The sequence below is a fragment of the Mixophyes fleayi genome, chromosome 6, assembly GCF_038048845.1.
Source record: "Mixophyes fleayi isolate aMixFle1 chromosome 6, aMixFle1.hap1, whole genome shotgun sequence".
Lineage (NCBI taxonomy): Eukaryota > Metazoa > Chordata > Amphibia > Anura > Limnodynastidae > Mixophyes > Mixophyes fleayi.
The window spans coordinates 178047712-178061696 of NC_134407.1; the positions used below are offsets into that span (position 1 = coordinate 178047712).

At 39.3% G+C, this 13985-nt stretch overlaps 1 protein-coding gene across 2 annotated transcripts in view; it reads left to right on the forward strand.

Annotated features, from left to right (window-relative positions):
- Positions 1 to 13985, forward strand: part of BRCA1 (BRCA1 DNA repair associated) — a 102751-nt gene that overhangs the window by 16891 nt on the left and 71875 nt on the right. For both annotated transcript variants that reach the window (XM_075177416.1, XM_075177415.1), the window contains exons 3-7: positions 101 to 154; positions 2851 to 2931; positions 3700 to 3788; positions 5062 to 5219; positions 13745 to 13841. In XM_075177416.1, the coding sequence (XP_075033517.1) occupies positions 101 to 154; positions 2851 to 2931; positions 3700 to 3788; positions 5062 to 5219; positions 13745 to 13841 (479 nt within the window). The remainder of the gene's footprint in view (positions 1 to 100; positions 155 to 2850; positions 2932 to 3699; positions 3789 to 5061; positions 5220 to 13744; positions 13842 to 13985) is intronic.

The following is a 13985-nucleotide window of genomic DNA, read 5'->3' on the forward strand; positions in this document are numbered from 1 at the left end:
CTCTGTTTGTTTTGATTAAAATCCACCCTTCCCTCCAGTCATTAAAAGTCAGTGCATCCAGCCAAGAGAGATGACATTTTGTATTTTATATTTTTAACAGCTTGGATCTAATGAAGGAGCCTGTTGCCACAAGATGTGATCATATATTCTGCAGGTACGTTGGTTGGAGGCCTCATTAGCCAGACGCCTGCTAACTATATGAAAATGACATATTCGCATTATTACAAATTATTTATCAGGTGTGTGCTGGAAGAGGTGAGATTCATTTCCTTCTGCCACCTCAGCCTGTAAAAACAATCTCTTGTACAGAACTGGTAAGTAGAACTGGTTTTGCTGGAGAAGAATTCCTCAATCTTTTTTTTTTTTAAAGTTTTATTTTGCAAGGTCAATATAACAATAAGAGACGTTTGACAAAAAGAATACAGATGAAAGAAATAGACAAGAAATAATCAAATCATTGCTCAGCAAAGATCCAGCGAAACACTTAGTCAAACGAACCTTTAAATATAGTAACAGCGAATGACCCCAAGTTTTTAATGAGAGAGGAAAGAAAGAGAGGGAGTGGAGAAAGAAAGGAATGAGAGAAAAGGAAGAAAGGTAAGAGGTGACTTTATCCACTGTAAGAGAACAGAAGTCCAAGAAAGAGGTGAGGTATTAGAACTGGGTTATGTAAAGGGTGGGCACGCCTGAAAGAAGGCTAGCCATGGATCCCAAACCTTGGTGAAAGCTCTCGAAGTGTTCCGAATGATGCTGGTCATATACTCCATCCGTTGAGTCTGCCAGACTCTATTGATTATGGACTGCATGGAGGGAGGGGATTGCATATGCCAGTCTGACACTATTTGGCAAGTAGCTGCTGAAACAATGTGCCTAATCAGTTTGTTCTGATGCCGGGATGCCGAGGGAGCCCCCAGAGGGAGTAGAAAGAATTTGGGTTCCAGGGGAATGTCCACCTGAAGAATTGCACTAACCAGGCCTCTAATCTCAACCCAGAAGCCTGATAATTTTGGACACGACCACCATATGGGGAGGAATGTGCCTTCTTGGGAGCACCCTCGCCAACACCGATCAGATGAGTCATGGAGAATTCTGCTTAGACGCGAAGGCACATAGTACCATCGGTATAGCATTTTGTAGACATTCTCCTTGATTCTAACGCAGATGGAACTAGAGGCGGCATTTTCGTAAATGTCAGACCATTCCTCCTCCGAGAGCTCCTCACCAAGGTCCCGCTCCCAAGCCAGTTCGTGAGAGCCCCTAGAGGTTGAAGAGGGAGGGGCAAGTTCGTAGTAGAGCGTTGAGATTAGCCCTTTGGTTGAAGATTGGCGTAAACAGAGGGCTTCAAATGTGGAGAGAGGTCGGGATAGAAGACGATCTTTAACAACACTGAAAGTGGTGGAGCTGCAAAAACTGGTAAAAGTGTTTTGAGGGAATATGGATATGTGATTGGATTTCCGAAAACTGGGGAAAAGTAGCCGATGTGGATGAATGACTAAGGTAAGTGACTCCCCGCGAATACCATGGCTGGAATGCGCTATGATGAAGACCTGGAGGAAATTCTGGAGAGTTAAATAGCGAAAGGGGATGGGGAGACGAGGCAAATTTCTGGGATGACGAATCCCAGATGGATAGAGAATGTGCAACTACTAGATGAAGCAACAGTCGTTTAGAGCGACGTGATCTTGGAAGCCATAGGAGAGAGGATAAAGAGAGCAATCCCAGACCCTCAGCCTCGATTTTGGATCAAACTCTGGCTTTCGTCGGACCAAACCACAAGACACATTGAGCGAGCTGGGCAGAAAGATAATATCTTCGAAAGTCAATAATTCCCAAGCCTCCCCCCAGCGGGGACCTCTGTAGCACATTGAGACGGACTCGGGGTCGTCTACCCGACCAAACAAATCTAGAGACATGGAATTGCAGAAATTTAAAAACATATGAAGGGATGCGAATGGGAAGAGTCTGGAAAAAATACAGCAGCCTTGGGAGGATATTCATTTTGACGGCATTAATACGACCAATCCAGGAGATATAGGGCTGAGACCACGATGTAAGGTCTGTTTTTACTTGGTCTAGTAGGTGAGGGAAATTAGCCTGAAAGAGATGTCGATAGTGTTTAGTGATAAAAACACCCAGATATTTGATTTTGTGGCGACCCCATTGAAAAGGGAAGGAACGCTCCAGCAACAACTTGTCTATAGCCAGTATGTAGAATTCCTCAATCTTTATTACACTGCCAGTGATCATTTCAGATCCAATAAATAATTGCATTCTATTCAGAATTATAGGAACTTGAACTTTGATAAATTTGTTTTGCACACACCCCCACTCTCCCTAATGTAATTAGGAATCTAATGTGCAGAGTTTACATTGGCTACTGCTAATAGAAAGACTTTGGCTTTAGTAAAACGCATTTAACAGTAAGTTGGTGACATCTGCAGGCTATCCAAATTATATAGTAAGTTACTATAGCATACCTTTTGTGTATAGAAAAATTACCTTACCGTAGTTTGAGAATATTATAATCTCAAACGTGCTTCCTGCTATAGGGCTTGTACACAGAAGCACTATTAGTCAGTTAATGATCTGTTGTGTTAGATTACACTGTGCATAGATGCGGGTCTGTCTACTGTTTTCCATCAGGTAAAGCATAATAATGGAGAAAATTCCCAAACTGGACAGCCCCGCATCCTCACACAACACATTAGATCATTAACCGCCTAAAAATGTAGCTCATATGAATAAGCATTACAGTCATAATCTACATTTCTATTGGTAATAGTTTTGTTTTGTGGAACGCTTAGTGTTATAGCACAAAAGAGGAACTTTATATGAGCTCTTTCCCCTTAGGTTTTGCATGTTGCAGCTCCTCAGCAAGAAGAAGAAAGGTCGAGCCCAGTGCCCCATGTGCAAGAAAGAAATCACTAAAAGGTAGTTGGTTCCAAATTGCTATTCCACTTATGGCGTTTAGTGATGCAGATATATAGTTATTTTTTCCCCCCTGTTATTCAGGGGCAATGAGACAGACTTGGCTTTTCTTCCCGTAGCATACTGGACAACCAGCAAGAAGCCCTGTACACCACACATCATGCTGAGTGTCAGGGGTTCATACTGCCAGTGCCAATGCACACTGGCAGATCAAGCTTCCCCCTATACTGCTACATTCACCTAGCATCAGGGAATTCATACTGACAGCATTCATAGAGATTTGAGACTCTGTTTCTGCATCTGATACGATGTGATAGCACATATACCCATGTTATATGGGAAATTTCAAGAAATGTGAATAGCTTAGACTGTTTAAGGATATGTGATCAAATTCTATATATTTTTTTTTTTTTAGTACATGTTTATCTTCCCTATTAAATCTCCTGCCTATAAAACGGCTGGCTAAATACTCTTTAGTAAATTGTATCTAGTGCTACCTGAAACTAGCAATAATCTTTGTGTAATGTTTTACGGTAGTCACTTCTAAGTATTGCATCATGTTAAGACACCTTAATGTAGCTTTGGAACACTGCCTCTTGCACTGTTAGAACTCGCTGATCTCTAACAAAAGATTGTTGTCGTCATAATACCGGAGGGCAAGAAATCTCTTCCTTCTAGTTAATAATTTCTGTGTGTGTTCCAGCCTCCCAGCTCCACCTACAAGTGTTGAGTTTGTCTTTGCAACTAAATCTCATCATTTTATTTTTTTAGAAGCCTTCAGGAGAGCCCCAGGTTCAAGCTGCTGATTGATGGCTTGATGAAAATTATAAATGCATTTGAATTGGATTCTGGATACAAATGTAGGTAGAACTTGTGTGCTTGCTAAAGTAGAGATCATATACTTATTATAATGTAACGTCTTTCTTTAACATTTTACATAATGGCTGTGACACATATTTTCTTTTGCAAGTATGAATATTGTATCTGTTTTAAATATGGCATGTGTTTCGTTGCATCCGTTTTGCTCAATGATATTGCTACTAATTGAGTAGTTGGCTGAGGTATTGCAAGTTAATTACCTGTTTAATTCTGGTCATTCTACAAGTTTCTGAAAATATACTCCTTGCCTACCCAGAGGCTTCAATTTTGTGGGCTGGGCCAATATTCATTAAATTGCTGCCTTTCAATTTGCTAGTAAATAAGGCTATTAGTGAGTAAATAGTGCTCTGCAGAGGCAGCCCTATTTAGTTGAACACATTCTCCTGAGAATCAAGCTTATCTCACTAGGAACAGTGTCTCGTGCCTCAATGATCTTGTGGTTCCTTGTGAGCTGATGTGCTGCTTTCTCATTAATATTATTATTAAGCCAGTAAACTTACCAGCCCTTTACAATTGGTAACAAGCACAGTGATCAGACAAGACAGGGTATTGGCAATCAGATAGGTAAGAGGGCAATACTTGTGAGCAATATAACTGCCCGTGGGAGGTGCAAGCAAAGATGAGGAAATTATCCCCTACTCTCAATCGTGTTCATTATCTCCGAGCTTGTAATTGAATTGCACTTGGCACATTCCACACAGAAAAATAGAGTGCAGGGAAACTCTGATCTAATTGAATTGCCCCCAAAGTGTCCTGTAAATATTTTAGTCAAAAGGTATTGTATGAAAAATTGGAACGTGTCTGACATTTTCCGTCAAGACAATATTTAATTGTACTTTTGCAGAGTTGGCAAAGTGGCCACTCATGCTAATAATGTAAATGTCTTGTCTTACCAGACAAAATAAATTGTCACATAGGAATTGCAATCTTTTGTAAGATATTCCACATCTTTTTTTTTTTTTTCTTTCTTTGTTTTTTTGATTTTTTTGCTTATATATATTGTTTGAATCAAATGTTTTTTTGTTATGGCAGCTGGTAGAAAATGTAAGGCACAGTCTACTACATTATGCTTTTGGCACTTCTTTATGTCCTTAGGGTATAAAGTGATGTATTATAGTTTGATGTTTTCTGACACTAGTGTTCTAGACTTTGCAATGCAAGTCATATGCTAAGTTCTGATTTATCCTAAATTATTCTCCCTTTTTTTGTTGAGATTTGAGTTGGTGAATTTAATAGTTTTTATTTCTTGCTCAGTTTTTCCGAGCCAAGAATATTCCAAGAGCATCGGTGTGAACTGTAAAGAGACGCAGAAGGAGGATGATCAAAGTGTAGTGCAAAGCATTGGGTACAGAAACCGAAATAAGAGAACCACTGTGAATGGAGGACAATGGATAGACCACCCAACCATACTGGTAACTGGATTATGTAAAATTTATATACAGAGTCTCTCCATCTCATTTCCTTCCTAGATAATAATTGTTTTGTGTTTTGTCTTTTCTTTTTTTTGTTTGTTTGAAAGTTCTATTGCCTCAAAAAACACACACACATTGGAATATAATAATGACAAGAAACTTCCTTTGCCTAACATGGTTTCATGTGTACAAGTCAACATAAAATGTAAATATTATCAATTTAAACTAATGGATTGCAAATCAGCTATATTTCTGAATGAAAAGCCAGTGTTTTGTGATCAACATATGTGAGACTTCTCTGGCAATAAAAGCATTGGCATGGGGGTACTTAACAAATGGTAAAATTGTACTATAAAGGGTGTTTGCAGTAGTACATGGTTATTAAAGTAACTTTGCCTTATGTTCCCTTGTGAAGTGGCAGTATGCCAGCAGAGAACAGTGCTTCAGCGGAAACCTGGTCCGGGTTAATTCTTCAATAGGATGGATATAGATAGATATATATATATATATATATATATGATAACCTCCTTAGATTGTACGCTCCTCTGAGCAGGGCCATCTCTCCTCCTGTTTCCACCACTTCTAACTCTGCTCTCCAGCTACTTAGCCCTCCTCCCCACGTCCACTCTCGCCCCCTCCTCCCTCCTGGGGGTCTCCCTGTTTAACGCGCCCTCTTTCTTGGGCCCCGTCGTTTGTGGATTCTCCCTCCCCCTTCCCCGCCCTCTCTAGCTGTGCATTGAGCTTATTGAGTTACTGTTTACTGTACTGTGCTGTCTCCCATTGTATTGTAATTTGTTTGTCTCTGTACGGCGCTGCGGACGCCTTGTGGCGCTTTATAAATAATAGGATATGCAAAAACATCTTGATATACATCAGACAGCTGGTAACATGTAATGTGTCACTAAGTGTGTATTTTTAGGGCACCCTTGTGTTTAAATTTATTATTTTCTTTGAGAAAATAAGAGAAATGATAGATGTGCGAACATCAGTCAATTTATGTAGCCATTCTCCCGATTTGACAAGGTGACATGTTATTTAGGTCCCTGGTATTTAATTTTTTCATTGCCAAGCAGCCAATATTGAAGCTGCCACTTTTGTTAATAACGACAATCATGTAGGGCAGTGGATCTGCATGGAGGATATGTACAGTATAATTTAAGTGGAAAGCCAATGTCTTAGTCTTTTGTTATGTTATGAGTGTGTTTGTAAAGAGACAGATCTTAAACTATTTCATATTATATTCTATGGGGCATATTCAATTACGATTCTGGTCCGCGGGAACGGGCCGCGAACTTAATCCACGTTACCGCAATAACGTGGATTTTCGTTCGCAGCCCATAGGGTTGCGTATGAAAATCCACGTTATTGCGGTACCATAATACCGGCAATAATGCGCACTTTCCGCGGTAACGCGCGTTACCGCGAACCTGAACCCTAATTGAATATGCCCCTATATCTCTTCAATGCTAAGTATGACAGTATTGAGTGTAGTTTTTTTTTTTCAATTATGTATTTGAGATTTACCTATGGTTCCCAGTGAAGATCTGACTGGTCCCGGTGTCACTTCCTATGGGTTTGCCCATAGGGACAGGAGTGACTACCATGGTCACTCTTTCCTAGCATTAGGCAATAAATACGGGCAAAGAAGGTCCTCTGAGGAAATTTCAAAAGACTTATCAACAGCTGTGTCATCTGGCAACTTGACCCGAGCGGCAGGCATCACTATGGCAATCCAGTTGTCAAAGACTGTACAGCATGTATGACTTTCAAGAAACTGAAACTATGTGGGATCCAGTACCCAAGGTTGATGCTGCAATAGTCTTATGTTTGTTAAGAGACCCAATGATATGAAAATGGAGAAATGTTTTAAAATGCTTTATACATCCCCTGGGACAGTAATTAAACGTGGAGTAGCCTCTGTCTCAGAATGTGAGTGGATAAACTGTAGGAAGACATTTAAGAAACAAATGAAGCAGTTAGCTATGACTATCTAGCTGTTATTTATTCTTTTGGAGTGTTAAGAAAGTAGAATGTCCCATTTGACTACGAAAAAAAATGAAAATTTTTATTTTATATTAAAATGGTGGTAGCCATTGATTGGAAGGAGATGTTAGTATATGTGGTTCAGGAAGCACCAGCATGCCCTTCCAGTGAATGGCTGTCAGTGCCTGCTGGAACATGTAGTTTTACAGTAGCTGGTGGAACAAAGTTGCAGAAGCCGCCTGATTAAAGTTGCATGCAAAGCTGTGTTTTGTACACAGTTGTGGGAGCATGCGCTTTCGTTGAAAAAAGGAATATTGTGTGTGTAATAAGCAGAACTTTGACTGTGAAACAGCATGCTGCCTTCTGTCCATGGAATGTTCAACGTCAAATTGAATGTCACAAGTCTTTCTATTGCTTTAGGAAACTCACCCTCACAAAACCTTCCTTGCACTACTTTTGTAGCTCAATTATATCCTAATGTTGTCTTCACTGACTCATGATAATCATTATATATATATATATATATATATATATATATATATATATATATATATATATATATATATATATATATATATATAGCGCGCCACTAGTTTTGCAACGTTGTACAGAGATCTAACTCGCTGACATCAGTTCCTGCCCCAATAGAGCTTACAGTCTAAATTCTCTAACACACACACACACACAGACCAGGGTCAATTTGAGAGCAGCCAATTAACTTACTAGTATGTTTTTGGAGTGTGGGAGGAAACCGGAGTGCCCGGAGGAAACACACACAAATACGAGGAGAACATGCAAACGCCCACAGATAAGGCCATGGTTGATAGTCGAACTCATGACCCCAGTGCTGTGAGGCAGAAGTGCTAACCACTAAGCCACGGTGCTGACTCTGTGGTATGAGCATCTAGTATTTATTAATATTTAGTTTAATCTGTTTTATCATTCACATAGACAATAATCCCTGTGGCACTGGCTGCCACCCAATGCCAAAGCATAATGGACCCACTCCCAAGCTTAAATTTAGGCAAGGTGCCTCCTCTGCTGTTCACCAAATGAATCTTCTGTGGTTGTAGCAATTGCTACAATGCAATATCCGGTTAGATTTTTTTCAAACGTAACTCTTTATCTACATAAATTATGTATTGATGAAATTGGGCGAGATTTAATCTATCACTATATCAAAATATATAGGTCATTGTGGCAATTCAATCTAAAGATCTTATGAGCACATAGGACAGGGTATGGTCACAATATACAGTGTTGCTCATCATATGGAAACCAAGTTGTGCGTTTGTCAGAAGTGACTAAACACTTGTTCTAATTTTAAACCAGCTCTGTGTGCTGTAAAAGGTCTGTCTTACTCTGATTTATCTTGTGGTCCACTTTGTTCTGCCCTTATCCATTACTAGACGACCTTTCTTTTCATCATGGCAAGATGATTTTTGGAAATGGCTGTCCTCTTTCGCGAAGTATATATATATATTTTTTTTTTTTTTATTTTTTTTTTATTTTTTGCATGACCTTTTTGAAGTGTCCTTTCCCTGCCTTTGGTGATATATCCTAGAAATATTGTTCTAAACCTTTTACAAGTTATATTTTTCTTGGACGTTGGAGAATTGTATGTCTCTTTCTTTGTTGTAGTTAAAATGGATTGGCCTTTGGGAATAAAATTAATGTGTGACCCTAAATTGTGGCTATAGATCAGCAGTGTTCTCCCCAATCAATTTTGCCAATCGGGTGGCATTAAGAAGTAGCCGGGTGAGGGGCAGTTGTAATACTTTGTAATAATATTGAAACATGTTGAAAGGTATTACCCACACCTGCCAGGGCTGAGCAGACTGGTGGTCAGTGGTTCTAACACACACTGCTGGCTGTAGTGTTAACATAGTGCTTGTTCTAATAGAAACAATGGATTATTCTAATAGGCTCCAAGAGCCGGGTGGCAAGTAAAAACAGCCGGGTGGAGCTCCCGGGAAATGGGTGCTGGGGAGAACACTGGGTCAGGCAACCTGTGGCTCTCTAGCAGTTGTGGATCTACAGGTCTCAGCAGGCTCTTCTATATAAAGACTGGCAAGGCTTGTTGATGCACAACAGCTGAAGAGAAAGGTTGCTCACCTCCTGAGTCTGTATTAATAAAGATTTATACAGCGTAGAGGGAGATGTTTCTACAGATCACCTGCTACATAGTAGATGCCCCAATACAAATTCATTATGTAGCCGAATCCACCCAGCATTTACCCGTCAGACGACTGCATCCTTATTGGACAATTATCCCCGTTTTCTTTCTCTTCACATACACCCACACTTGGGTTTCAAAATGCTGTATTTTACATAAATAAATGACACCTGTGATTACCAGGGGAATCTAATCACTTCAGCTAGGTCTAACTGCATAAAACCTTCCCCCAACTACCCCAGCAATTGGCTTCATGATCATCACATTTCAAACTTGCAGTGCTTAGTATCGGTGGTAGTCAGTATATCGATGCCGACTACCCCGGCAAGACTCACCCCGACGTGACTATTCCGAAGGAGCTGGTTCCCGACCCTGCCCGATGGCGACTCCTCTTTGCCCCGACAACAGCCAATGACGATGAAGCAAGGAGGCGGCTGCAGCTGATGACGTCATTGAGCATGCGGTAAGTATGCACCCATGTACAATGTATTTTAGAAAGGAATATACATTGTACATGGGTGTATACTTACCTCACCCCCTTAACAGCGATAATCCCGTTGGCATGCTCAATGACTTCATCAGCTACCGCCGCCTTCTTGCTTCATCGTCATTGGCTGCTGTCTGAGCGAAGAGGAGTCGCCATCGGGCAGGATTGGGAACCAGCTCCTTCAGAATAGTCACGTCGCGGTGAGTCTTGTCGCTCTTCTCGGCATCGATATGCCGTACCACACCCCTTAGTATCTATGGAAATACCAGCATTGTACAAGGAGAACTCTATCACGTATATAGCATGATTACTAGTAAACGTGGTTTTGGTTTGCTTTTTTTTTTTTTCTTTCCTCTTCCGTTTTCTTGCAGTGCCTAATTTTGAAGAAAGAAAAAAATAGGTTCCCTAAGGTTTAAATATGTTTAATTTTAGCTATGGCTCAGAACATAGCAAAGTGTATGACAAACCAGCCTGATCCATTTCCAAAGTGTTATCATCCGCTTGAGTCTCTTCACCCTTTCTTTTCAGTTTCAATTACCTGGACTGAAATAATATTAAAGCTTTATTTTTTAACTACCGTTTCCTAATTGAACCCTAATTATTACAAGCGTCTATAAGTGGGAAAAACAGACCAGTAATATACTGTGGAAACTGGTCAATTTAGCAGTTCTGGGGACATGGTCCCCATTTATAGAATTTAATTTTACATATTCCCACTCTTGAGCGTGAATTGGTTAAGCATACTTGCAGTAACTTTCTGTTCTTTTCTGTGTTTTGATATCTGCCGGCTCAGACTGTTCCTCTTCTTCGGACAGTTTAATTTCCTTTGGCTGCCTGCTCAAACATCTAAATTGGTATTTGGAGATCTCTTGATCCATGGAGACTGCACAGCTCATTTAACTATCAGAGCACAGCCAGGCAGATACTGCGTGTGGGTCAGTACAAGTAGACTTCCCCCTGTATCTGCAGGATTGCAGTGACTCAAGGGAATGCGTTAAATATTGAAACAAGGTCAACAATCTCTACTCTAATTAAAGCCCAGACCAGGAGCCCCCTTTCTAAGGGATGATATAATTAAACAGTGTGATGCCGTTATATATTTCATATTTTCTTCAAACGTTTTCTTTTTTTTAAATGACTAAAATGTTATACTGTTTGCATGGTGATCTGACCACAAGGGGCACGGTTTAATTAAAGTGTATGGTGGAAAGGTTTAGCTGATGTCTAATAATGAAAGTAAATATGCAGATGTGACACCCTACAGTGATCCTTGTTTCATTTATTTGTTATTGCACAAAACATTTAACAAATGTCATGGTTATAATAATGTTTATCAATGATAGGCAACCTGTGGCTCATTAACTATTGTGTAACTACAAGTCCAAGCATAGAAGAGTGTGTTGTTTTTCTACAATGGCTCTACTAGGGCAGGGACTGCTAGAAATGACTAAGCATTTTGCTGTGTAAAAGGTTGATTCTATTTTAATAAAGGATAACTCCACTCAAACTCAGAAATGTAATATTGGGTGGAATTATGAGAGAGAAATAATATGGTAACCTCACCTACTTGGTGTCCTCCAATGCCAGATCAGAGTAGAACAGATAACTTGCATTTGTTTTTGCTTCTGTATTTATTTCATAGTTTCACTCAAAACTAAATATTTACTTTTTAGATTGTGTTACCCTTTAAAATATGTAATGCTTTCCTTTAACATTATACATGATTCTAATTGTGATAATTACTAATTTTTAAAATCGATTGTTTTATTGTGGCTATTCATTAAAAATGAGAAAGTACACTTGCAGTATATGCTTTGTAGAGGCAGCCATTTTGTGCCAATATTCACTCACTCTGAGGTAATTTGTGAGGTCAGGAATTCAGTATATTGGTTTATTAGAAACCAGTGACCACACTGAGCAATGAAGTATATAATCTAAATTTTCAAGAATATTTGTTCGTACCAAAAAACGACTGACTTGGCAAGAGTATTCATATGGCTTAAAATCTTGTTTGTGTTTTTCTTTCTTGTAATGGGCGAGTATCTATATCGTGTGTGTATACTATAATCTGCCACACTATTTCTTGTGTCCAGCCGTCCTATTCTCTGCTTCACGCTACAACTCTTGCACGGCTTGTAATCGTGTAGTAATTTCCCTGCTTGTTCTCTCATCTGTATCATTAATGAGGGTAGACAGCTGTTGCTTCTTGGGTGGAATGGGTCAGGATTGTGTTGGTCTTCTCAGATTAATATATTTTTCTGTAATCTTCCCATGATTGCGGTGTCTGCAAGATCAGGTCCACCTGGCGCCTAGCTCTAGAATCCGTATTAGTTAAATCTTTTACTTGCCTGCACACCAGTTTGTTAAACCAATTAGCTGCTAAAAACTCATTAAGTACATTGAAGCCTCCAGCAATTAGTACTTCAGTGCACTCGCACATCTTTAATAAACCCACAGGAGCTGATCTCTAGAGATGAAACGCAAACTATAGAGAGGAGAAACTCCTTTATACCACGCGCACACATCCAATCAATAAACCACAACTGGAAAATAAGGGCTGCGATCAGTATCCGTGTTGTCTTTATTAAAACCACATGGCTTACCCATACAGTTGAATACATATGTGCAAGTTTACAAACTCTAATAAAATATGTGTAGTAAGTACAGTATTGTGCTTCTTTCTATTCATTTTTATTCCCTCTGTTCCCTTCTTTAATGTTATAGTGGCACTTGTGTTTGGAATAACTGGACTGACTTTGAGTCTACTAAAATTAAATAAGGTGGTGTTTTAGGACTGGGCAGGGGTTTCATGGGCTGTCTAATATATGGTGTTACCTTTGTGTACTATGATTCCTTGTAAACAATATAGGGGTTCTGTAACTAAGGTTACTTCTGTCGCAGCTAGGCAAGCGACTCTTAGCATAAATTACTAGGTATTTAAGTTTAAATGCATAAAGTCCAGATATATTGCTTTTTAATGTGATATAATTTAATTATATAAATACCCCTTCTTTGTTTTACATATGGTAGTATAGAAATGATGATAATATAATACCTCCATGTACGTCTCAGAATGTAGTATTTTTTCCAGTATTTGGGTGAAACTACAGCTAAAATACAAGCCCTATGTGATATGGTGGTTTAGAAACACATGTATCTGCGTGTTTGCAGACTTTTGCTAGAGTCCAATAAGAATTTCTTGATGGTACTTTTTTTTTTTAGATCCTTATACCAGAGTTTTTTTAAACCTGAGAGCTTGAAACCAAGATTTATTTGGAAATGTGCTCTACAAGCTGTGGATCACTTGAATTAAATACCCATTTTCCTTCAGTTACTGTTTTACAGGTTATATGTTAAATGTATTATTGTTTTCAATATATCTTAATGAAAACTTATAATAGATATGAAATCTTTTTGTTGTTGCACACATGTTAAAAATCCCTGTCATAGGCATTCATATTTTGTGGATGGGGTAGTAAATTAATGGACTACTTTAGCTGATTCATATTTGGCAGACAGTCTGCACCTCTGCGGTGGACCTTGGGGCTGCTAGTCAGCGATTGGTGCAATGTGGGAGTTGTGGTAAAGTTTTTACATACAAATAATCATAAGTACTTGTATACATATTCATAGCATATAGAAGTTGTCCGTCAACAATAAAATTGTTTGTTTTCCCATTTTTCTTCATACTTTTAAATTAAGAAATGAATCCCTTTTGCTATGTTTTTTTTTTTTTTACACTTATTTATAAATGCAGTCATCCTAGCAAGGTGGGGGTTTCCTAGGCAGCTTGTGTCTGTCGGTTGTGATGGTTTGTGTCCTGTTTAGTTTTTTTGCAGAGGTTATGCTTCCTGTGTAACTCTTGTTGTTTGCTATCAGGACACTGACGCACCGCTTGCTAGGAACATAGAAACTCAGAGCTGCAGTCGACCTAAACGTCAGAAGAAAGAGTCCAAACAACTTCTTGCAGACTTTGGTAAGCAGCTCCAGAACTATTTGAATCTCTCTTGGGGAGAGGTATGTCCTGAAGTGAGTTTTATATTTAGGGGTTGTGTCAGATGTGATGTACTTGCAGGAAAATGTACATGTGGTCAAGAAACAATTGAGGATGGTTGGTTGT